Raw genomic sequence first — 26,330 nt, forward strand, 5'->3', positions numbered from 1 at the left:
GCAGCGCCTCTTTAATTGGACAGATTAAATGTCTGGAGCCTGCAGCAGCACAGCCTGTTGGAGCGACTGGCCTGATACACCGCTGCTCTCCAAAACAACGAGGTCACGTGTGTTAAAACCTTTGGAGTTCGTCGTGGTTGGTTTTAGCTTGGAGAATGTAAAATGTGTGGGCAGCTAATGCCTTTGAAGCAGAGTACGACTTCAGAGAACATGTAGCAGCGCTTCAACTAACTAAAATGCTTTTTGCCGTATCCTGGAATCTAAAGTCATCTCTTAAATTTTCAGCTCATGATGTTGTTCAACCAAGAAAAGCTTCACAGCGTGTGACTGGTACTATAATACAGCAGAGCAGTGTACTGACAGGTACTTCATCCTGTGACCTTACTCAGTGGTTAATAATGCAGAGTTATAGCTCCATGCTGTGGACGTGTCGACCGTCCTCATGTCTCAGTCGCCGGTCTGTCCCCTCACTCTGATCCTGTTTCCTCCTGCCTCCAAATAATTCATCAGGCTTTCAGCTGCAGCAGCTCAGGGGCCACAGAAATCTTAGTCCAGCCTAAATCAGGTTCTTAGATTAACAGAACTAAAGGCTTGGACTGACAGGTAACAACAGTGGCACCTGCTGACTAAGATGAAGAGTTCTCTTTTGTAAATAAGTTGTTCTCTCTTTGTCTAAGAGTCGAGTTTTCTGCTGAGTGAGCAGAGATGCTCGGTCCAAGTCAAGTCTCAAGTCTCTTACGATTGTTCTCACTCAGGTTTATTGACAGCAGAGCTGTCATGAACCTGAGTCTTAATTTGACCAGAACTCGTAGCTAATTACTGCTTTTAACCATCCCCACATTTAATTCATCCAAAGTTTATGTTTCTCCTTTTCTCTTTTCTCACAGACATTTCTGGCTCCTATCAACCAAGTCTTCCCTGCAGAGGATGATGTCAACAAGCACGTGGAGGATAACTGTAGGTGTTACTTCAGCTTCTACTAAATCTCCTGGTTGCTGCCTTTCATCCTCTGTTTTTATCAGGCTGTGACAGTTTAAAGTTGGATGAACCTGTGTTAATGTTAAGTTTTGTGTTGTCACGTTTCTGTCTCTCAGGTTCTTTGATGTACTTGAACGAAGCCACTCTGCTCAACAACGTTCGTGTGAGATACAGCAAAGACAAAATTTATGTGAGTGTCGACGCGTGGGAGCAGTTAAACATTTCATTAACTACCTGTACTACAATATGTTAACCTCAAACCTGTAAGTACGTCGTTCTCAGGCCTGTAGTGTTCTGTGAATTAGAATTTAAAGTCATTTTTTCAAACAAACAGGTCTGTTTGTCCTACAGTATGAACACAGTGTAGTTCAATGTGTCAAACTAAAGTCTGATGTTTCCTAATGAAACCAAACTACAGTCAGAGCTTAGAACAAGGTGAGAGAGAAACCAGCTGCTGTTTGTTTAAACTGCCTTCAGCAGCGTTGGGTGGAGCGCATACACACACACACACACACACAGACACACACACACACACACACAGACACACACACACACACAGACACACACACACACACACACACACACACACACACACACACACACACACACACACACACACACACACACACACACACATCTTTTCTATTTCAGTCACATAACCCACTGAACACCTGCTGTAGGTAACAATAATGAGCTAAACTACTGAGCTAATTAGACTTTCACTAAACTAAAGGAAAATAAACATTTAAAAAGTGACATTTTCAAATCTAATAAAACTATTTTTGGAAGGTGAAGTTAGAGGAGAGGATTCCTAAGTCACTAAATCACTAATGGCAGCTCACAACCACATCCATGTTACATTTATTTTACTGACACTCTCACTGACTTAATTAATTTCCTAACACATAAACTAAACTCATCTAATTCAGGACTCGACCTTTAACAACACGTCAGAACCCACAAACTTCACGTTCCAGCTGATGCCTGTTGTGACCTGGTGCACGTTGACATCTAGTGGCTGGAAGCAGAAGTGACTCAACCCTTCCCCAACATCTTCACCTGAGAATAGAAATGAATTGAATTCTGCAGTAAATCCTCCCTTCATCAACATTTATTCCTAATTAATTTTTCCCTCGTCCTCCTTCTTCTTCTCCACAACCAGACATTTGTAGCCAACATCCTGATCGCCGTGAACCCGTACTATGACATCCCAAAGCTTTACTCGCCGGAGACTATCAAGCAGTACCAGGGCAGGTCGCTGGGAACGCTGCCGCCGCACGTCTACGCCATTGGTCAGTGAACACATCTCCTTCCTCTCACTTTCAATCAGACTGACTCCTTGTTTAGCACTAAATGAGTTTAGTTTGGGTTCAGTCGACGGTTTGTACGTCTGCTTTACCTGCTTTACATTTGTTATCTGCTCAGTGTGCTGCAGTTTCCTCTGTGGGAGGGAGACTGTGTTTATAATGATTAATAGCAACAGGTTAGATACAGTCAGGTCAGTCCGAGCTCATGTTTTATTGATGTGCCATTAACCTGGTCTCTGTAAGGCTCAATTCACTGAGACACTTGGATTACATTTAGCTTAGCTTGAGCCTTTTCCACTCACAGTTTGACTGAACAGAAACACTAACTGCTGAGTTCAGTGTCTTCACTGCAGTGTCATCTGCTGCTGTAGTTTCTGATCTGTCCACCAGATGGCAGTCAGCGCTCAGATTTCCTGCAGCCCCAGAACATCACACATCACATCACGCTTCACTCCGACTGACTAATAATAGTTCAACAGTTTTAAAATAAAATATCTACATGATTATTGGAGTAAGGTTTGGGGAGTGTGACGTGACAGCTGCTTCTGTGTGTGTCGCTCGGTCAGCTGATAAGGCGTACAGGGACATGAAGGTCCTGAAGATGAGCCAGTCCATCATCGTATCAGGGGAGTCCGGAGCCGGGAAGACCGAAAACACCAAGTTTGTTCTCAGGTGAGAGTCTGTTCTTCAGACGAAATGTGAACCTGATAAATGAGCTCATCCTGGACTTTGATCTAATACTAAGATGTAGTACTGTAATGTATTTTAACTTGACTCCAACATTTGGAGGTTTTTACCAAGAGGTCGGTGCTCGGTGTGTTCCTGAGGGTCTATATGGAGTCAGAGTGTTAAGTCACAAGCATAAATGCAAAAACATAAAAACATGTAAACATAAAAATGTGTTTATTTGCAACCATCAAATAAAAAAAATCTGAATCACTCGTATGAAAAAGGTTTGTTCTTAATGTTCACGTAAGATTTAAGAGAATCAGTTTTCTCGTACCTAAGAACAAAGTTCACGAGTGGTTCAGACCTGAACAAACTGTTCCCTCTGTATTTCTGTTGTGCAGCTCTGATCTGATCAGTAATTGGTCTGAAAGGCAATTTACAACAAGTCTGTGCAGTTAAGAAAATTACAGTAAACTTAAGAAAAGAAAAGTCCCAGTGATGTGAAGTAGAAATCTGTGTGTGTCTGAGTAAACGCTGCACTTGTTCTAAATGTGCAGCACAACGTGTGTCGTGTGTTTCACCACAGATACTTGACAACCTCGTACGGAACGGGTCAGGATATAGATGAGAGAATAGTGGAAGGTAAGATTCACTTCTGCTCTTTGCATCAGTTCAAACCACAGTTTCCCCTCTTTGACTCAGTGTTTCATTTGTTGTCCTTCTTCAATCCTGCAGCAAATCCTTTGCTGGAAGCTTTCGGAAATGCCAAAACAGTTCGGAACAACAACAGCAGTCGCTTCGGAAAGTTTGTAGAAATCCACTTCAATGAGAAGGTACAGTTATCAAATGAATATGATGCCCAGCAGCCTCCTTATTATTACATGAAGTGTTTATATTGATCTTTTATACCCACTTTATGAAGTGTTGTCAGATGCTTACTCAGCAGAAACAAACACTAAATGAAGCCTCAGTTTCCTCTGGTCTCTGTGACCCTGCCGACCTGTTCACATGCTATAAAATAATACTCCCATAAATTCAGGATATGAACTTGACAGGTCCTGTTTTTCTCGTCAGAACGCTGTGGTCGGTGGCTTCGTGTCTCACTACCTGCTGGAGAAGTCGAGGATCTGCAGACAAGGCCCAGAGGAGAGAAACTACCACATCTTCTACCGACTGTGCGCCGGAGCCTCTGAAGACATCAGGCAGAAGTTCCACCTCAGCTCCCCGGACACGTTCAGGGTACGAGTTTATACATGTGATGTGTCGTAAAGACGTGGGCTGAACATGTACGAAGCGGACGTGCTTCAGGCCAAGTCACTGCAGACTGAACATGCTGGTGACTCACCCTGGTTCAGCCCAACCAGACTCACTGTGGTGCAGAACTGTCCCTGAGCTCTGCTGCCTTTGGCATCACATCTTCATTTAAGCTGGAGCCTGTGTGGTTGTTGTACAGACGCTGCTCTGTGTTTATTAGCCTGTCAGGTGAGGATCCAGTGTTTCAGTTTGCCAACAGGACTGTTTGTTCTGTCCTAAACATAAATCACCCATTTCAAGATACACACAGCGAAGTGGGTGATGCACAGATGATGGCTGTTGGCTTTCTGAAGACAGGAGTATTGATCTTTGGACGTCTCACCTGTCAGCACCACAGCTCCAAAGTACAAAAGTTAGATGATTCTCAAGTACTTAGGAACGAAACACGAGGACAACAAATAAAACTGCATGTACATAAAAAGTGAAGTGTGCTCCAGAGTGACTGGGAGAAACAGAGCTGAAGGAAAAACAGAGGAAACGGTGAAATCAAATATTTGTAGAAGCAGCAACAGTAAAGAAACCAAATGAAATTCTTCTTTGTTTCTTAAGAATAGTCGTAGCAGCACTGTGTGGGCAGCTGCATCTGCAGTAACGTGAAGCTCAACATCACCTGAGTCCTGCAGTGGTTCTTTGGTGGGGTTTGACCAGACTGGCTGCACTTCACTCCCCATGCTCAGCAGCATGACAGGGTGCCCATGATGGTGCCTTACTAGGACCACAGGACCTGCTCTCAGATTATCAGTGCTGTTCACAAGATAATCCAGATGTTTCCACGTGCTCAGTTTCATATTTATGCTAAACTCAGCTTTGTGTTTCCTCGGCTGCTCTCAGTAAAGAGCTAAATCATTTTTCTGCTGCTGGAGAAGAAAACCTCTTCTGAAGGCACTTTCTGTTTCACATTGTCATCGCTTCTGTTGGTTCAGTAGTTTATTCTCACCTGCGTCATTCTCCGGCCTTAAAGTGCTAACGCTCGTTCTGTGGTCGTCGCCTGTGTCCCCCTGCAACTTATTACACCTCCCACAGTCAGTTGAACAGCTTCTAATGGCTTCATATATCTGCAGTTTTCCCTGCTGGTGCAGAGACTAAGAACGATTCAGTGAGTGCGCCCGTAACAGCGGCCGAGGACGGAGCTGAGCAGCTAAGACGAAGTCTCTTTAAGTTTTGTTATGTACACCAGAGGGAGGGACAAGACGAGGGTACAGCACGTTCAAGGGGAGCAGGTTTGTTCAGGGTGTTTTTAAAAGGATGTCTTTGGTTTAAAGAGATTCAGCAAGTGCAGAGAGAGACGAACACTCTGTCTTAAATTATATAAAACACATCAATCAAAGTAAAGTCCTCTATTAGCACAAGATGTTCTCAGGAAATGTACACGTCCAATATCTGCCAGATAGAGACGTGTTTGCTTTAAGATCAGTTTAATAAGGACAGAGATGTCAGAGGAAAAATATGTGGAAACATTTAGAGAAAATAGAATCAGGAAAAGAAGAGAGGGGGAATGATAATTAGGCAAATATACAAAGTCCTGAATTCACCTATCGAACACTTGAATGCACTGAATTGGCCAAAAGACACAACAGACTAAACGCTGGAGCCAGGATCTTCCATGACGTCATCTCCACGCAGAACATGTTGACTCAGGGTTCTGAGACGTCCCACGTGTCCCACGCTCTACATGGGATAAAACTTTGTCTTGGCTCAAAGATGCAGCCTGGTTCTGATATTAGATGTTTGGGAGGAAAAGTCGACCGTACAACCCGAGCAGCAGTGTCTAACAGAGCACTCTGGAGCTTCGGGACGACGCTGGGGTGTTTTCTAAGAGGTAATAATGAACGAGCTGCTGCAGAGCCGCCGTCACCATTTGTGAAACGCTGAAGAAATATAAGAACACAGAATGAACACAGAGTCGTCCCTGTGGCTTCTCCACAAAATAAAAGCTCCAGCTCCAATCTTCACTCACTTGTTTGTAGTTCATGTAAAATGTCTCATCACCGTCAGTGCATCTGTTTTTAGTTATGATCTTAATTCAGCTTTAATCACTGTTTAGTTCTGATTTTTCCTCTTTCTGTGTGTTTCAGTACCTGAACAGAGGATGTACTCGGTTCTTCGCCAGCAAAGACACTGACAAACAGATCCTGCAGAACCGCAAGAGCACAGAGGTACAGTACAGCCTTCATTCAGGTTTTTATTATCTGAGCCACACTCCACAGTAAAAGGTTTCAGAACGGTGTCGTAAATATTCCTGGATGGGAAACAGGAGGTTACATCCTGAATGGCCACAGGAGAACGGAAAACAACGTGCAGCACGTTGAGAAGGGACAGACAGCGCTGACGATGTGGGGGGAATGTCTTCTGTTCATGTCCATGCTGTAGATATTTTCAAAAGATCTGAACCAAAGTATTAAATTGAACTGAAATAAGAATTAGTTTAGATTTAGACAGAAGCATCAGTGAATGAGCAACGTTGGGTTTAGTACAAAGCAAAGTGACATTACAACCTCCAGTCGAGGAAGCTGTCGTGGAAAAGTGATTTGGACTAAGAAGATCAGAGATAAGGAGCTCCTGTCTCCTGAAAGTTACGTTCTAATGCAACTAAACTGAAGTTTGAGTCCTGAGCCATGTTGGTCTTAGGCAATAAAAGCACTTTAGATAAGGAGAATTTCAGCCTCGTTCTTTAAAGACATTTCTCTGTTTGAATTCAGTCCACCTTCTTCCCTTGTGCACATTTAATTGATAAGATAGACTTTATAAGATAATGTGTGTGTGACTTGACATTTACATTATTAGTCAACATATCTTCACTATCTTATCGAAGATGTTGTCCTGTCGCAGTTACGTTATTTTTACTGAGTTAAGTTGAATAAAAACATATTTTTTAGCTGAGTAAACTAGATGAATGACTGAAACAGGTAGTGCAGTGTGTAAATAGTTCTGTGTTGCTGAGAGCAGCAGTGTCTCTCAGCACCTCTGTCTTTTGTCCTGTGAGTGCAGTTGTAACTTAGCTTCTTTTAAATGAACAGTTCATGAACTTTAAAGTGTTTTTTTTTTTTTAATTTAACTCCAGTGAGGACTGTCAGCGCTGTGGCTGCACTGTCTTTGTGTCCCCCATGTTAATTCTCAGTCTCAGTTACAAGCTTGTGCAAACTGAAGCCTCTCATCACCCAGTGGGCCGTAAGAAAGGAAACAGTCGCTCTGCGAACTCCACCAGAGTCTCATTAAAGCTGACTCAGCAGATTCGTTCAGATTTACTGCCGTCGGCTACTCAGTTTTTCTTTTGTGCAGGATAGTTTGTGTCTTAAATCCGCAGCGCATCACCTCCTCTGTTCTCTCTGTGTTCACTTTATCTGTTAATCCATTGTCCTGGAAATCCCCCACCCATAGAAACAATAAAAGCAAATCTTGTGATCGACTGGGACAGATAATTAGTTTTCTTTCTTTGGAAGAAGAATAAATGTGACTCGCTGAGGAATACTGCAGACAAACTCAGCCCAGAATCAGTTCACTTCATTTTTTGTGTTGGATTTAAAATCCCCTCTATGCTGCAGTGGTTATTATTTTCTATAAAACTCCCACAAAGGTCCCTAACAACACTATGCTCTGATGATGTTCACTTGTATTACAGGTAGGCACTTTAATCTACAGCAATTTACAAGAGAGACACTGAAGCACAGACTGTAACTGTAACTGTGTTTGTTCACACTTTGGCTTGATTTGCTGCAATTTGTCTACAAAAAGAAGGAAACTTGTGCTCTGTCCTCAGGCAGCTGAGAAAATCCAGACAGCAAAGCAGAGAATATTTTGAATCTGTTCATGTACTTATGGAAGCTCGTTCTGCTCCAGCCACATTAAAGAAATGAACCTCTGCACCAGATTATGTGAATAACAAAGACACTCTCACGTTCTCCATTAGCGTTGTTATGTTTCTGCTCTGGAATTCCTCACTGCAAAGCAGCTCTGCTTATATAATGCACTAATTTTCAGAATAAGTTCAGATGCTTATATTCAAACAGCAAACATTTTAATTAGCAGCGTGGCTAGGAGCCTCTGCACAAAGACATCTAATACGCTGCATTAATAAGAAAACCTCATCATGTGAAATGAGCTGCTTCCTCTGCCTTCGGCCTTCGATTAATTATGAGCTAGTTTTCCATTACTGGGGCTGTATGTGGCATTCCCCACAGTGCAGCATTATTAATTATTATAGCTATTAAGAGGAACATGGAGCAGAGATTGGTGAGAAATGGAGGACTATTCTACAGAGACTCATAAATTCAATCATACTGAGACATATAGTCATAAAGTCTTTATAGTATTTCTAGTGTATCTTCACTTTTGATATTTGTATTTGCATCATAATGTTAAAAACTATTTGGAAGTTCAGTTAACTCAAGATGTCTGGAGGTTTCTTCCATTTTAGTTCTCTGGACAGAGCTTCCTGTAGTGGAGCAGATCGCTGAAGCTCCACATTTCGTGATGCTAATTCTAATTGATCTCAATCTAAATCTTTCTCTAACTGTGCTAATAGCATTAGAGATCCACATTTTATAGATAGGATCAAACATCATGTCTTTTAGTGTGATTGTCAACATTCTCATTATAATAACTGAATATTTTATCTGGTTTTAGTTGTATTCTCGGTAAAAACATAGCTGTCATTGTAGTTTAGTTTTGATGCAACTTAAATTGAAAACCTGACTGAAGCCTCCTTACTCACCATCAACATGCTGTGAGTTTTCAAGTGTGAATAAATCTTATGAGCTGCTTTTTCTTGGCTTAAACACAGAGTCTGAAATTAAATAGAAAGCAGAAATGTGCTTTTAATTAGGGTTGTAAAAAGCAGCAGATTTCATCCTGATGGTTCGTGAGATTAAAATGGTTTAGTGGCCTCTCCACAGGCCAGTTAACTTTGAGTGCACTGATCAAGTGCGCATATATATATATATATATATATATATATATATATATATATATATATATATATATATAGCTGCCTGGTATCGTTCCAAAGCAGCACTTCCATCTCTTTTAGACCTATTTTTTAAATTGTCATGTCCGTCCAGCTCTGACCTGTCTGAATTATACTTGTATTGCAGAGCTGTAAAAATGACCTTTTGAAATTTCAGGTCTGAATTTATCACAAATGGTAGATTAAGTACAGCACTGATGAAAGTTTATTTTCCAGTAGATTGAGGTGGTTTACAGCTATAAAACTGTTTTATTTTCGATCTAATAGGCAGAGAATTTAATCTAAACCATCCTGATTCTCTTGCTGATATGTCCTTGTCAACCTTAAACCAACATCAGAATAAATAAAGGTGAAGTTTTCTTTGTGAGGAAACAACCAAAAGGAGAAAACCATGGAAAATGTACATGAAAGAGAAAAGTTACGCAAGGACGAACTTTCATTAAGCACGATGGGTGAATGTGAAGAGGTGTCAAACAGCAGCAGCACTCGGCAAAGCAACAAAGAACCAAATAACAATAATTAGGCCTAAAAACACAACAAGCGATGACCAGACTGCAGGAACAGCTGCTGTAATCGCTGCAGGCCGGTTTGAATAGGAGGCGTGTTTTGTACTGAGAAAGGTACAAAACACAAACAGTTGGAAAGAAGTGTTTCGTTCTGGGACTTGTCCTCAGAAGTTTGGTTTTGTGAAATCCTTTTGCTTTAGTTCACTGCTTCAGAGAACAACTGGGAAGAGGCTCAGGAGAAATAACACGTACAAAAACATCCTCAGCTTTGTGCTTAAACTCAGCATCAGGAGGGAAAACTGGACAGAAACACGCCTCAGATAATATTCAATACAATCCAGCATTAGAGAGAAGTTCTGTGCATTCACCCTAATGTAACCTTGAATTCAGTTAAGAGAAGTTTGAGCTTCGAACCACTCCCTTAAGTCAGATAACAAATGCTCTAAAGGCTGATTTGCTAATTATATAGAGGTCCGGTCTGTGCTCTAATCACTGATGACTGCTGTATGTCTCCTCGCTGCCCCGTCTCCTATCACACAGGATGTCCAGGTGATTTGGTGTTCCTCCTCTTTGCTTCTGAAGGATTCTTTAAAATCTTGATGTTAGTGTGAATGTTGAGAAGCCTCAGCTGTGGTGGTTTCACATCTTCTCTGACAGTTTGGGAGTTAATGCATGCTGATTCTAATCTTCCTTTCACCTCTAGTCTGCTTCGTATCCTCTTTTCTACTTTGCTCTGCTGTGTAGAAAATTCAGAGTCGTCCCTTAAGATTTGTACGTCTCATCTTGAATGTCACAGTGCGGTAGCACATGTCTTCCTGTTTGTGTCCACAAACAATGAACCAGTTTCATCATTTCAAAGCAGAGCAGAGAAACCAAATGCTTATTTAAAACAGCAAACATCTTTCCATTTTATTTTCTGGGACATGGCCTCAGATAAATCCAGTGCATTGGTAGGAGGTCATTATTGCTCTATTCAGAGAGCAGATCCTGTCTGATTAATGCAATAGACAAAGCAAGAGGTCAATATTACTTTTACTTTCATTTGAAATTGCAATTAGAACGATTTATAGAACGATTTATAGAATAATAAACAGCTTTTCAGCATTAGATAAGGAGGAGTTACGTCCTTTATTTTCCCATAAACCTATAAAATCAACCTGCCAGTATCTAGCAACATATCCCTGTCAAGTCGGTGCAAATGTCATTCTCTCAATTGTGTTTTAATAATGACAAACTGTATTAAGGCAGAGTTTGTCAATTTCTGGCCACTAGGGGGCAGAAAGACATTAAAACAAGCTCATAGGAAATTATTTATTTATGCAAGTTTATAAGAAACATTGAGCAATTGTGAGTTATCCTCCTAACAGACAAGTAAAAAACCTTTTTCACTCAGGTAATGATGCAGTCAAGAAACCAAACCCTTGAACTGAATCATCTTTATGGAATATGATGATCAGTTTAAACACCAGACACCTCGAGGTGCTGGTTCTCCTCACTGATGTAAATCCTTACTTATTTGTTAATTTAGATCATGCTCTGTCTTTTAAAAAGAAAAAGACTACATGTTTTGCATAGTGGTGCATTTGACCAGATCTGCATCACATTTTTCTCATCAAACTAAAAACTAAAAGCAGAAAATTATCCAACCATTAAACAAAGCGCCTCTAGTGTTAGTTTTTTCCTAACTTCTCAGACACAACAAACACTGTTCAGAACGATTTGACAAAAAAACTTGACGCAAATCCAGCAAGATCTTGATTAAATATTGGAACCAATCACACGGGACACAGAGGAGATGGCAGCTACAGCAGTTTAGCCTGCAGATATCATCAGACTGTGACATTCTCGAGTGGTTTTTCCAGGTGTGTGTCTTTCCTACTTTACCGTCTTTGCTTCCTCTGTGCTAAGAGTTGAGATTTATTTCTTGCACTGCTTCTTAGAGTTTATCTGTGAAGTATATTCAAGGAAAAACTGTTATTCAGTATGTGCTGTGGTGGGTCAATGTAGGATTTTTGACAGTAAACGTTTCGTCAAAGAGAAGTTTATTGAGCAACTTGAAAATAAAATGTAATAATTCTCAAGGGTGATTAGAGGATTAAGGTCAATCTGATTTTTTCAAACTAAGATTTATAAAATGCTGGTTAGACAAAGCTGCACACGTCACATAATGCAAAACATTTCAACAAAGCAAAAGGACCACACAATAGGAGAAGAGGCTGACAGGCAGGAGAATACCTGAGACAGACTGAAGGCAAATAGTTTGAATGGAAAGATGAATTAAAGAAACAGGGACAGCTGTGAGTGCTTTAGGGGAAGTAGAAGGTGAAGAAATGAAGGATAAGTAAAGCTGACAGAACAGTAGGAGGGCAGAATGAGTGGTTTGAACCAAATGAGAAAAAGAGGTAAATATTACTTGGTGTGTTTGCAGAGTGGAAGGTGGATGAGTAGGCTGTGCAGAGAAGGAACAAAGGTAGATCTGTGAGTGCGAAGGACGCTCCATTAACACAAACTGTCTGACCTCTGTCCTGTTTTTTAGCACATGAAGTCGGGCCCGTTGAAGGACCCACTGCTGGATGACCAAGGTGACTTCAACCGCATGTGTGTGGCAATGAAGAAGATCGGCCTGGACGACACGGAGAAACTGGATCTGTTCAGGGTGGTGGCTGGGGTGCTGCACCTCGGAAACATCGACTTCGAGGAGGCTGGGAGCACATCAGGTGAGCTGCGGTGATAACTGGATTCAGGTCCGGTGATGGACTAGACTGTTACAGAGCGTTTCAGTTCCAGTCATCAATAAAAACCATTTCTTTAAGCAGCCACACATGTCCAGACCATAACACTACCTCCACCATGCTTCACTGTCAAGGCCTTAGCTGCAGCTCATTTTTTAAATAGATATATATATATATATATTTATTTTTTTTTTTGTAAACTCTAATCTGGTCTTCATCATTCTGAGACTCTCAGTACCAGTGGTTTCCATTTTGTAGTTTATTCAGGTTAAGTCTTCTCCACATGCTGGAGGGCGTTCTTGATCTGGTCAACTGTATTTCTTCACCAGAGAAACAATTCTTCGCCGCTCGCCAGTTGTTTTCTACGCTCTTTCAGCCCTTTTGGTTTCCATCAGTTCAACCAGTTGCAAGAAAAACTTTGTGAACCCTTTGCGGTTACATGGAATTTTGCATGAATTTGTCATAAAATGTGCTCCGATCTTCATCTAACTCGCAACAATACAAAAACACTGGTCGACTGGTCTTTGGCAGCAATAACTTCAACCAAACGTTTCCTGTAGTTGCAGATCAGACCTGCACAACGATCTGGAGTAATTTTGGACCACTCCTCTTCACAAAACAGTTTCAGTGTAGCAATATTGTTGGGATGTCTGGTGTAAATTAAGGTTAAGGTCACGCCACAGCATTTCAAACGAGTTGTGGTCAGGACTTACAGGTGGACAGATGGTCTTACGTTTTCCTGCAAAATGTCTAGATAAACTCTGGAATTCATTTTTCCCATCAATGACAACAATCCGTTCAGGCCCTGAGGCAGCAAAGCAACCCCAAACCATGATGCTCCCTCCGCCATGTTTTACAGTGAGGATGAGGTTTCGATGTTTGTGTGCTGTGCCTTTTTTTCTCCAAACAACTCAATTTCGGTTTCATCTGTGCACAGAATATTTTGGCAGTAGTGCTGTGGAACATCCAGGTGCTTTTTTGCAAACTTCAAACGTGCTGCAATATTTTTTTGGACAGCAATGGCTTCCTCCGTGGTGTCCTCCCATGTACTCCATTCTTGTTTGATGTTTTCCTTATTGTAGACGTGTCAACAAAAATGTTAGCATGTGCCAGAGATTTCTTTAAGTCTTTAGCTGACACTCTAGGATGCTTCTTTACCTCATTCAGCATTCTGCGCTGTGCTCTTACAGTCATCTTTACAGGACGACCACGCCTAGGTAGAGTAGCAACAGTGCTGCAACAGTAAAACTGGCGTGTGTTTTTAAAGGGCAGGACAGCTTTCAGCAACACATCCAATATCATCACACTGATTGGACTCAAGGTTGGCTCACTCCTGGCTCCAATTAGCTCTTGGAGAAGTCATTAGGCTAGGGGTTCACATACTTTTTCCACCCTGCACTGTGAATGTTTACATGTTATGTTCAATAAAAACATGAAAACATATAATGTTTGTGTACTATTATTTTCAGCAGACTGTGTTTTTGTATTGTTGTGAGTTAGATGAAGATCGGAGCACATTTTATAACCAATTCATGCAAAACTCCACGTAACCGCAAAGGGTTCACACACTTTTTCTTGCAACTGTATGTGTCAGATACAAGATTTGGCCGCATGTCATGAGTTTCTATCTCTCTGGTGGCTTTGTTTGTGAAATTTACTGGTAGTGATGCTTATTTTTTATTTACTAAAGATTAAAAATAAACAGTAACTAAGTACATTTACTCAATTACTGACCTTAAGTAGAATTTTGAGGTACTTAAATACTGATTAGTTTCCATTTTATATTACTTATTGTTTTTAGAGCTTTAACATAATGGATTGACTACCCGGCTGTAGATAAAGTAAATCAGCTTCACATTCACCAGGTGCCGACTTTCTCCAAAGTTGCACAGATTTTTGTTCTTATTTTTATCAGTTACTTGAACTTTAACTTGAATATTGTCTTTGTGTACTTGTACTACACTTGTAAATGAACTAAAGAGTAACAGCTGAGCAGCCGACTGTCCAAATACTTTTGAGCCTGTAAAACTGGGGTTCTATGAAATTAGAAATGGTTGTAATTCCTACACAGTTCATCTGTTTTTCAGTCAACTCAACCAAAGTATCAAAGCCCATCGTTCCTTTGTGGTGGTAAATACAGTAGAGTCAGTTTGGAAAATGTTAATTTACTTATTAATAATAAACAAAAATCACATTTAGACCAGATAAGTCGAAGCCATCCTTTCAGGGCTGTGTAAATGATTTGCAGTGAAAGGCTTCCACATGATTGGGTGTGTAGATTATCATCAGCTCTAACTGATGATCCAGTGAGTTTTTGGCCGACAGCGCTCTGTGATTGCATTTGCTCTGTATCAGAAACCATCCATCTTGGGAGCTGGGGGATCTAAGAGCCACATTTTGATCTCATCCCTCAAGACTCTGCACTTTGATTGATCACTATAATGTTCAGCTTCCACCTCCGTCCTTCTCACTTCAGTCTCATTAAGGTCAATGACAAATGTAAAATCTTGAAAATGTGGCGTTGGTGTCACGCTTTGTTTTTTGTTATGTAATTGAAACCAGCAGGAGTCACGACATCAGCGTGTGATGTACCTGTGTGGAATTATTCTACATTTCCTAAATTAAAATGTGTTAATGACATAGTATAAAAAAATCATAGTAATTATTGAAGCTTTTATTCCAAATGCCATATTCTCGACATTTCAAATGGCATATTTTAGCATGGTTGTCTTCCCGCTTCACCCCATCTCATGCCTCATTTTTCACAGCAGCTTCAGACTAATCCCTTCAGGGAGGTTCAGTTTCCATGAAAATCAACGGAGGCTTTGAACTTCACCGCTGAAGTTCCTCGGCTCTCAGTTCCTCCCCGTCGTTTTCTCCCTCCGCAGGGAAGAAGAGGAAGCACAGCAGGGAGCCTATTAAACAAACTGGTTCTCGCAGCGGGGGGCTATCATGGCGCATGTTTTACAGCAAGTGAGGAGAGTGTGTTCAGTCAGCAGAGGTAATAATCCAGCAGTGTTTGGATAGAGGTCCCCCGAAGAGGGGTTTTAGGGAGATTTATTTGTTTTTGGCGAAGCTACAAGAGCATTTAATGAAAAAACAAGAAGTCAAACAAATTTACTCTACAAACCAACATTTGCCTGTTCACCTCAAGTGTCACGACACGTCCTGTTTTACTGAGCTAAGACGTCTAATGCTGACCTTTATAAACACATGCCTGTGAAGAACATTACTAATGTTCTCCTCTGTGTCGGACTTGTGGCGTGGAATCAGTTTACAGTAGAGGACGTGAGGAGAAGGAGGAAATACGAATAAATAAATGGAACTGTCTGTGAGAGAAATAAAAAGAGAAGGATCAACTGAGAAACACTGAAGATTAGATCAGAAAGTTAAACTACCCCAGGCAGAGGTTTGCAAAGAGACCTTGTGACTCTCTCTGCAAATATTGTTGGTAGTTCACACTTTGAGCAACAAATCGCCACTCGTTGTCAATCATAGCAGAGTTGCTGAGTCTCCTCAGCACAACAGGAGAGCGTATGGAAAATATTTACCATGATTTCTGCTGTTGTGTTGAGTTTCTCTCCTTCAGGAAAGTTATGTACATAACACATCTTGAATCATGGGACTGGCTCTGTTTCGATGTACTGTAAACAAAACACTGAGCTTTACACCGTCTGCTTTTTGTGTTCCCTCTACCCAGGGACCCCCCCTCACCCAAACCAAGCAGACTATTTGTATTGATATGCGAAAAGGACATAAGTTTTAAAAAGCTCATTCCAGCTGAAGTAGTCAGTTTATTACCCGACATGAATTAAATAGAAACAAAACAGGGGAAAAGCTGATTGTGAGGTTATAAAGCAGGTAAATAATAATAATAATAATAAATAGTCTGAATGTAGTAATAATAATCCTCCAACCACCATTCTGCTGTTGATTTAAATAGCTTTTATATCTGGTTGTATTTATAGAGACTGTAAATCTTCAGGAAGACCTAGATAATAGAGCACAGCTCTAAATATACCATAAAAAGCGTTGTTCCAACCCGGTCACATAATGTTTACCAGCAGTTGAGTATTTTTGGGGTTTGCAGAAACTTTAATATTTCACACAGACGTGTTTAAGTGACTAATAATTGTGAATATTGCAGTATATTAAAGTATGAATCGTGTTTGAAGCTAAAATCTTGAACCCAAGGTTTCATCTGTATCAACATCTTTTACCAACTTAGTTGTTTGTCCGTCATTGTTTGCAGGTGGTTCTGCAGCACTTTGGATAATATAAAAATCTATTGTGAACTTCAACTCAAAGGTCAAACTGCTTTGAATGTGCTCGTCTGAGTTCATTGTCAAAACTGTCTTCCCATAAATCACTGGACCTTCGGCACTTGAGGTTGTGCTGACAGTCAGAACTCAATTCTTCCCAGGACTCAATTTATTTCAGAGTAAACTGAGAAATCCATCAGAAGAGACTGGAAATAATGAAGTTTAATTAACTGGGAATTAGGTTTAAGTCCTTGGTTCTGTTCTAATGTGTGCTTGGAGCGTTTCCTTCCAAAGGTTCTTCATTCACCATCCAGACATTGATTTAATATTGGCGTAGCTTAGCTTTCAGGGGTTATTGATTGTTCACATTGATCGGAGAAGTAAGAGTCAGCACCATCTAGCAAAGGGGTTGATGGGGGCAAAGCTTTTCATATACTTTAGAATTTATTGTTCGAAACGTCACAGATAAACCTGCGTCGTGTTCCCGAGGAGAATCGCTTCAATATAAACTTTTCACAGTGTTGATGTGTTTCTTCTTCTTCTTGTCATTTTGGACATTTATGCAAACACATTAAACATTAAAGTCAGAGAAATAGACAGTTGACTTAAAGTTAAAACATAAAAACAAGACAAAGTTCTATTTAATCTACAAATAATGGTGGTGTTACCAATGGAAACAATGAAACTTGCAGCTTAAATAAAAAGCTGACTGTTGAATAACCTTGTAGCTAATTCTTTATTCATCCGCCTATAGCTATGATTGGAACATGTCCATGGAAAATAATAATTAACTGCATGTTTTATCATCTTTCTATTCACAGTAATCAAATCTTTAATATCAGTAATTCATTTTAAACACTGCTCCAGAAGATACGACAACGACTATGAAACAAAAACATCTTCCACACCTATAAGGGTTGAATTCCTGTGGTGTCAGCTCTGTTCTTTCACGCTCCAGACCACCCACTTCCTTCAGAGCTTCATTCAGTTCTTCCTGGACTTGCAGGAGTTTCGCTCACCTTGAATTCGTCCCAGAGCGTCCATACATAATGAGCGCTTGTGTATCGCTCTCACCTTTGAGTAGGGCGCACGTAGGCCAGCTTGTCAATATGTCTTCATGGCCGTGTGCGTTGTTGCAGAAATGTGAGGGATTTAAAAGATTACTTCATTCATATTTTACACCCACTTAATCCTTTAGTGTGTTGGATTCTGCTCCAGCATAGATCACAGAGAGAACCTGCTCTTTCTCTTTGACCCTCTTGACTTTGTTTATGGGATATAGGTGGAAACTGTATTGGAAATGCAGCCTCCACCCACAAAGGTCAAGACTAAAACTCAAGATATTTTACATGTAAGACCACACACTGCTAACGCTGCTAATCTGACATCACAGGTTTATCTTCTATAAAGTCTGGAACACATGTTAAAGAACCAGCACTTTCTTTTAAGGCACCATTTAAAAAGGTTTTTAAGTAACAGATTAATTATAGGCCATTAGTAAAAACTAGTTCTAGGTTCATCTGTTTGACCCTTTATCTTTAAAAAAGGGCTCCAGGACATTTAAACCAGAATTCATTTGGAAACTGCTTATTAACATTTTACACTTAGTTTCACGATATATCTGTTTAACTTTTATCCACTTGAATGCTCATCAAATTGGAGACACAGACGAGGACTCCATAGATCTGGAACAAGATTTATTCTGATCATTAACTGCTGCTATTAAAACTGTCAGCATGAGAAGGTGGTGATACAGTTTTCAGCTTCAGCTCGAGTCTCATTATACAGTCTTTATCTGTATGCTATGATTTTTTATTTTTAAGTCGCACAGCACTTTCTTCAGGTAGAAGCTTGCCGCTGCGTGACCCCACAGACTCTGCCTGCTTGTCCTGATTGTGCTGTGCTCATGTTTACCCTCATTCTCGTCTTCCAGGTGGCTGTGCCATCAAGAACCAGTCGAGCCAGACTCTAGAGCACTGTGCAGAGCTGCTGGGCCTGGAGGAAGAGGACCTCAGAGTCAGCCTCACCACCAGGGTCATGCTGACAACAGCAGGGGGCACCAAAGGAACAGTCATCAAGTAAGAGGCCTGCCGTCACACGTACTGAACATACATACACACACACACACGCACACAAAAGACTGGTAGTATGCATGAATTTAGTGTGCATGACTGCACGTGCACTGAGATTTATAATGCTGAGTATCTCAGCAACACAGCCTTTTCTAAGGTTGAGAAAACCCCAACATCAAACAGCTTAAAACACATGTGAATGTCTGTTCATTAGATTCTGTTAATTAAGATACGTCTTTATTGTATTGATCAGGTAGTCGGTAGTATGATGCAGCCAAAAGTGCTGAACTTCTGCATCAATACATCAAAAACCATCTCTGTTAAAAGTCTTTTATTGGGTCATCCTTGTACTTTTGTGTGATTCAGCGTTTTTCTTCTCATCAACTAAAACAACTGATCAATCACCTTAAACCAGTTTGTCAAATAAGAACGGTCACAGATTTTCTATTAGGAAGATTTTCGGCTTATAAAACAAATCCCTTGGGGTTTTCCAGATCAATTAGGGAACCTGGACGAGAACATCTTGTGCTCTGGGAGCCTGTGAGGGGCGTGTGCTCTTATCTTTTTACATTTAGTTTCCTACATTACTTTTTAATGTATAAATGCTGTAATAGGGCTGCAGAAGTAATACGACTTCCCTCCAAAGATAATGTGAATAAGTGGGATTAAAATAAAGAAATACATTTTTGTCCCAGTCCTGAGAGTCAGTTGACTGAACCATTGATTGATGAAGGGAATAGTTAATAGTCATGTGTTCTTAAGATCATTTTTTAATGCTCATATACTGTACTTTACACAAACACAGAGGGGTTTTCCATTTAATCTCATCGAAATTGATGGAAAACAACTCAGCTGTGATCTAATCTATAAAGACAAGGTGGATTTAGATCTGAACAGTTCTGTGACAAAAACGGTGAAATCCAGTAGAAACCTGAACTAAAACTAGTGCTTCAAAAGAAAACGTGAGTTTAAATTTCCAATTTCATCTTAAATATATCATGATCTCAAATAAATGCCGTGGCCCATTCGAGGGGACCTGAACCACAGGTTGAGAACCTCTGCAGCAGAGATGCACAGAGTCATGAACTCCACACAAACACATTTACATATTAGCACTTTGACGTTTGGCAGGTGTGAGCCACAGGGATGCATTTAGGCTGTGTAAGCTCAGGCTCAGTGTGGTTGGAGCAGCTGCTTGATGTATTGCTTGTCTTGTTATTGTCCAGAGAGACGAGCAAACACTTCAACTGACATCACACTATACAGTGAAGGAAGTCGAGCTGATTAGCAGTTGGCGGTGACAACAACTGGCTGACCTGCCTCCTCCTGTACGAGTCCAGGATGAGATGTGGTTGCAGCTAAACAGCCCAAACAAACTTGATCCAACCTCTGTGTTTTTGCCAGCAGTTATTAGGAATAAAGTGGTGGGCCATCTGGACGTTCAGTGAAGCATCAGGATGATGATATTAGTTTGATCTGAAAAGGTCAAAGAGGCGACTGAATGTTGCTGGAAGGATGTTGTGCACATTTCTAACTTGTATTTTTGCTATACACACTTCCACTCAGCCACGTCTGTTTCAGTTAGTGGTTTTCTGCATTTCCCAGAAGGACTAGGTGAAGACAGTGTGACTTAGTCCAGCTTGTTCAAAGGTTTGTAGGTGTTTTGAGCATATAAACAGAGGTGGGGTGGCTGCTTGTGAACAAAGGGCTGTGTCTAGGATCACAGACATTATATTCCGGTCAACTGAGGCCACTGTTTGATGGCCTTTACAATCTATTTTTTATGTCTGGTTATTGAACATTGGTGCAAAATGTCAGCTGCAGAAAGAAGCTTTTAATTCTGAGGCACCCACACCAAAACCTACTAATGGACACACTCCTAATATTGCAGGTCTTGATTGTACAGTGTTACGTTAACATGCTTTCAGGCTGATATGCCTCAAGCTGGCTGTAAGTGAGGAACCAGAAAATATGCATTTGGTTATGGTTGGCCATTAAGTCTTTGTTTTTATCTGCTTTGAATGTCATCATGCCATTAAATGGCTGTTATTGTTATCAGCACCATAAATGTGTGTTAGTGATGGATAGATTACTAATTGTAAAGGCTTTATCAGGGGTAATAGGAAAATCAAAACGCCTGAGCATTAAAAGGTGAAATATTCTGAATCCATCGTGTCTCTTGTTTAATCTCCCTCTATTCCTGTGACTCAGACTTCAGTAACCTCCATACTACTGTCATCCTGTACCCTTTGATCTTAGCAGCCCTCTGTAGGGACAGAAAAGCCAGCTAATGGTTTAGTCACGTTTGTTATTTTGTCCACAGCAGTGCTGCTACAACTGAGGGAATTCCTGTTTACAGCAACTTTTACTGAAGGTAACCTTTATGGTTTGTTGCTAATGAAAAGGTTTCACATATTCTGCTGATAGAAGACATCCTCTGCTATTAATGACTCCTAGTTAGAAAGTCAAGGTGAATAACAGCACAATTTTAGGCATGAAATAGGAAAAGTTCAGTCTGTGGTTAAAGATATTTAATATTTGGTTTGTATAGGATTTATATTCTGTATCTAGTTATGAGAGTAGTCACCCTAAAGGGATTATTTATTTAAACCAACAGCTTGTTTCTCAGTACCAGGCTACGTCGCTTGTGTACAAGCAAATTTACTGATAACACCACGTTAACGGTGACCGGCCTAATTTACATACATGAGTTAAATTAAAATTGATAATGGGCACTTTGAAGTGCACGTGGCTGCACAAAAACACTTCATACAGTTGTTAGTGTGTGTGTGGTTGTGTGCTGTGGACTGTGCTTCTCCAGGGTCTGGTTTTGTTCAACAGCGTTCGTAATGACCTTCATCTTTGAGCCTTTGAATTCTGGACCTATTTTCCAAGTATTAAATGCAAATTGCAGGATGCAGCAAATTCTGACCTGCTCCAACTAAAGGCAGGAATGTAAAGACGTTGGTATCCTTCAGTAGATCTTTGTTGGTTCATCAACAGTACAATTGTTTTATTTTTGACTCTCGTGCTGAATGAACTATTCATCTCAGCCGCTGATCAAACCCTGACATCTTGAGAAGTATCTAGATTGTGATTTTAGTGGTTGTTTTCTTTGGTTGGTTTTTGTGGAGGGCAGAGGTCACTAGGAGCCTGATAGGACAGACTCTGACCATGACTCTAGCAGTTCATCACTGTCACTTTGTTCTCTTGAAAAGTGGTGAATTGTTAACTTGAGTCACAATCGTAACTTTGTGATAGATAAAGAGTTGAAATTCAAACGGGGAGAAAGAAACGAAGCGTCTAAAATCAGACTGACAACTTGGACTATTCACAGCTTTTACCAATTCTCAAGGCTTCAGCTTAACAAGATAAATGTGAACCAGTGAAGTGTTACGGAGGTGGAGTTGGGCTGAGCATTATACAGTTTTTACAGCTCAGTGCGCAACGTCAAGGGAGGAGAGCTTCAGGTATTAGACTTCACCTCAGGCTCAGGGCTGCAATGAGCAGATACCTAAACAAACCTCCTCATTGGACCATGCAGCTTTTTATGAAGGATTTTTGAGGCAGCTCATAATTTAATCTTCAGAGTAATGAAGAAGATGAGACGGGAGGGCGGGAGACGCCACCACACACCACCACGAAGCCATGAGAATATAATACGCCACTCATATCCAGACAACCCGGGAGATTTAGTGAGAGACCTGTTAGCAGAGATTAGTTTGACCCACGTGAGAAGTTCAAGTAAGGACATTTCTGACAGAGCGAGCTACAGATGTACTGTAAAGCTTTAGGCACAATAGGAGAACAAGCATGTAAACATAAAGTAGAAGCGACACGTACAATCCTGGATTTGTTCTCCTTGTTGCCACAACTCCACTAACTTTTCCACTGAGCAGCAACAACATCATCTTCACTTGTATAATCATGGTAAGTCATCATGTTGCCATTATTACCAACCCACATCTCAGTCATTGCACGTTAAACAGAAGAATAAGTTTGATTCACCTTAAAAAAGGAAGCAGCACCTCCCTGGACGACTGCTCTAAGTTTTGACAAACCCTCTGTGTCGGCAGCTCGACTGTGTTAACTTAACGGCTTCGTTGAAGCTCTTATTGCTTCTTACTGTTGACATACAAACAGGTTATATTGTTGAAACAAGCTGATATTTGTGTTGTTTGTCCCTTCAGTCTTAGTACAGCGGTGTGATTCTCACAGATTGGTGAGAATCCACCAACCTGTGAATGTACCGTTCGCAGCCTGCTCAGCGTTTTCGAGCTGCATCTGCTGTAGTAGTTACAGTCGCTTCCAGCTTCTCAAACATGAAGGTGTGAAGCTGTTTCTACGTGTAATATCTTTGAGTGTTGATTGGACGAGACCAGCAGACATTCTTCACATCAAAACTTTGGGTCTTTGCAACTTGAGTCGAGTCACGTTAAGTCTGTAAACTCCACTACTCACAGTCTTTCTATTGTTCACCTGACGAACCTGTTCGAGCCTAGTCACTGTCCTCATTTAGCCTGAACTCGGTTGCTCTCAAACCTGTGATTGTTTTGCTGGCAGTTTGGTCTGAGCACACACCATCTGAATGCCAAGCCAATCGCCTCAATTTCAAACCTCCCACACTAATGTTTATTTCTCCACTTTCGTCAGTTGAGAGATGAGCTGGGGCAGATGAATTAAAAGCTGCTTCCTGTCTCTGTCTCTGAGTGTCAGTTGATGCCGCCCTGCCTGTCAGATAGATTCTCTGTGAACGTACATGTGTCTGACACCTGCCAGTAACACTTTATGCTGCTGCTTAATGCATTTATTCAGCTTCCTCTCCCAGTTTAAACGTTCTACATGTGTTCATCACTATCACAATAATTTGAGATGTCTCCCTGAAAACAAACAAAGCAATCCACGCTGGGCTTTACACAATAAACACGAGGAGAGAGGAATAAAGTGTGAGTGCACTTTATCACCTCAGGGATGTGGGATTGCTGATAGATGAACATTATTATGGGTTAGTGGCAACACGAAAAGAAGAAAACTGTCAAAGTGCCTTTTAACACATCCACTCTTTGGCTTTGAAGTCGAAGAAAATAAACTGCATTGCTTTTTAGAGTCAAACCTGAAGAGGGTGCTGTCCATCCAGAGCAAACTGAGCTACAGCTTTCAGAGTTTCTGCTGGAGGCAGATGGTGAAAGGAATGAAAAGCTGATGGGGAAAACCATTTCCAACATTTTTATTCTCTCCATTAAAGCCAAAAAGAAAAACCTTTCTACTGAGAAAGCAAAAGATCCTCTTTGCAATAGGAGGCTGCAGACTTTCTGGTGATGCCAGATGGCTGAAGGGATAGAGAGACTGGTTTCCAACATGTTCATTCCCATCAGGGAGGAGGACTGATGGGAAGCTGCACAGTAAATCTGGGAGTTTTATGGGTAATGCAGTCCTAATTGTTAGACAAAACAGTAGCACTGTCAGTGCCATTACTAGTTGATGATGATGATGATCTTCTCTTACTATGACAATAGTATAAATAGTCAATGTAAATATAAAAATAGAGCAGCTACAACACCCTTCTGAAAAATTATATTTAGTCAGGTTGTTAGTAAATGAACAAAGATACGGTTTTTTAGCCAGATGCTGAAAAACTGATAGGACACAGTTATAGATTAATAATGACTTAAAACATACAGCAAAAGAGTTGCTGAAGCCAAAGAATAGGATATTGTTTAAGTCACCTTATCTCAAACTAATAGAGCAGCTGATCATTTACTGAAGACGTGACTGAAGGCAGAAAGACCCACAACAAGCAGCAGCTGAAGGCAGCTGCAGTAAAGGCCTGGAAAAGCATCTTGAGGGAGGAAACTCAGCACATATCTGTGGGTTCGGTACTGAACCTTTAGGTTAACAAAAAATATATGTTAGAGAATGATTAGGGAAAACGAAGGGCAACGCCAGGAGCGAATATTCAGTTCACTCAAGGTGTGGGAAAGGTTCCCAAAGACCTCCTCCTTAACCTCAGGCCTCACAGTATTTGCAGCGGGTTCGGGGTTAGGGCTCCACTCTCTAATGTCCAAGACCTTTGGCTGCAGATCTGTTGATACAAGTCTGTCATAGATCTTAGGCCTCTGATGTTCATAAAACATCTTCTACTTATTTAGCATTGCACAAGTATTAGATTTGAAATAGTAGAACCAACAATATTCAACGTATTCTTTCACTTGTCGTAGCCCAGCCCATAATGCAGTTCAACCTCTGGTGATTTGGTCTGTGTTATAGTAGTAGTAGCAGCTACTGTAGCATGGAGCCGCTTTCCTGCAGCAGAGATGAGATGATGTGATGCAGTCTAGACAAACTCTGGTAAACTCCACACTCCAACAATTTCATTTCAAACTATCAGAGTGTTCAGTCTGCGACGATGCTGGTTCCACTTTAATACTGAGTTTTAATGTGGATGTTGAGTGACAGCAGGGATGGTGTCTTTCTACTTTACTTTGGTCTGTATAACCCACGATGTCCAAGTGATATAAGTTCCCATTGCTGTCCTCCTGACTTGAGCGTCTGCCTGTCAAACCCGAGCCAATGAGATTTATTATGTGTTTATACTGATATAGTTTCTTTAGGCTTTTCTTTGTGTGATCTCTTTTTGAACACATCATTTTGTGCCCTGAAACCTTCCTGAACCGGATCAAGGTTGACTCAGTTTTGCTTTGTACTTGAAAGTGGTGACACAGTCTAATCCAAACTGTTGCTTATTTATATGAAAATTTCACAGATTATTGCTTTAATTTTACAGTTGGTAAAAGTGGATAAAACGAGAACAGTGGGTGATTTCCAGTGAGGCGGTGGGTTGGATAGCTGCCAGCTGGCTGCATCACTAAGCTGGTTATTTATTTGTTGGAGTTATGTAAGCTAGAGTGCAGACGGCTCTGTGTGTGGGGCTGAAAGAGGGCAAGAGACAGGCAGAGATGAGGAGGAAAATGAAGTGAGAGAGAGGGACCGTGGGAGGAAGATGGGATTTAAAGAGAAAGAGACAATTACAATACGATATTTTTGTATTACTTTTCACCCTGTGTAGTTTGGAAACACAAATCTAATTATGTGCCATGGCACTAAAGCAAATTGAAATTGAGAGAAAGCGGCATTCAGTGTGTTTACAAGTAAACATGTCCTTAGATTCCCTGTGCACCCTGTTTTATCCCAGTAAACTGGTTTCATTGTGTGTATGTAAACACACTGATTTAGGGAGAGAGGAGATGAAGACGAGCAGAGATTGAAAAACAGCAAGTGTGTAGAGAGAGGAAAAAGATAAAAACTACTTTTTGATTCAGTGTGATTTTATTCCTTAAGGTTCAAGATGCAGCTTTACTGTCATTATGCAAAATGAGGTTGTACAAAGAAAAGCTGTTGAAAATGTTAAAACATCTGATATGATTTTATTCCCCAGCTAAGCACCTGTTGTTCAGTAACTTATCAGACTTTAACTTTTTATCTTTTCAAAAAAACAGACATTCATACAAATGTTCCCATAACCACTGA

The 26,330-nt window shown here is 40.7% G+C and overlaps 1 protein-coding gene across 6 annotated transcripts in view; it reads left to right on the forward strand.

The window, feature by feature from the left end:
- The window catches only part of myo6a (myosin VIa), a 95,475-nt gene that overhangs the window by 18,599 nt on the left and 50,546 nt on the right, over window positions 1-26,330 (forward strand). For all 6 annotated transcript variants that reach the window (XM_026340694.1, XM_026340695.1, XM_026340697.1 and 3 more), the window contains exons 3-12: window positions 888-957; window positions 1,095-1,168; window positions 2,141-2,270; window positions 2,852-2,957; window positions 3,541-3,596; window positions 3,690-3,787; window positions 4,029-4,193; window positions 6,344-6,424; window positions 12,274-12,454; window positions 18,665-18,809. In XM_026340694.1, the coding sequence (XP_026196479.1) occupies window positions 888-957; window positions 1,095-1,168; window positions 2,141-2,270; window positions 2,852-2,957; window positions 3,541-3,596; window positions 3,690-3,787; window positions 4,029-4,193; window positions 6,344-6,424; window positions 12,274-12,454; window positions 18,665-18,809 (1,106 nt within the window). The remainder of the gene's footprint in view (window positions 1-887; window positions 958-1,094; window positions 1,169-2,140; window positions 2,271-2,851; window positions 2,958-3,540; window positions 3,597-3,689; window positions 3,788-4,028; window positions 4,194-6,343; window positions 6,425-12,273; window positions 12,455-18,664; window positions 18,810-26,330) is intronic.

Source organism: Anabas testudineus, chromosome 24 (assembly GCF_900324465.2).
Source record: "Anabas testudineus chromosome 24, fAnaTes1.2, whole genome shotgun sequence".
Classification (NCBI taxonomy): Eukaryota; Metazoa; Chordata; class Actinopteri; order Anabantiformes; family Anabantidae; genus Anabas; species Anabas testudineus.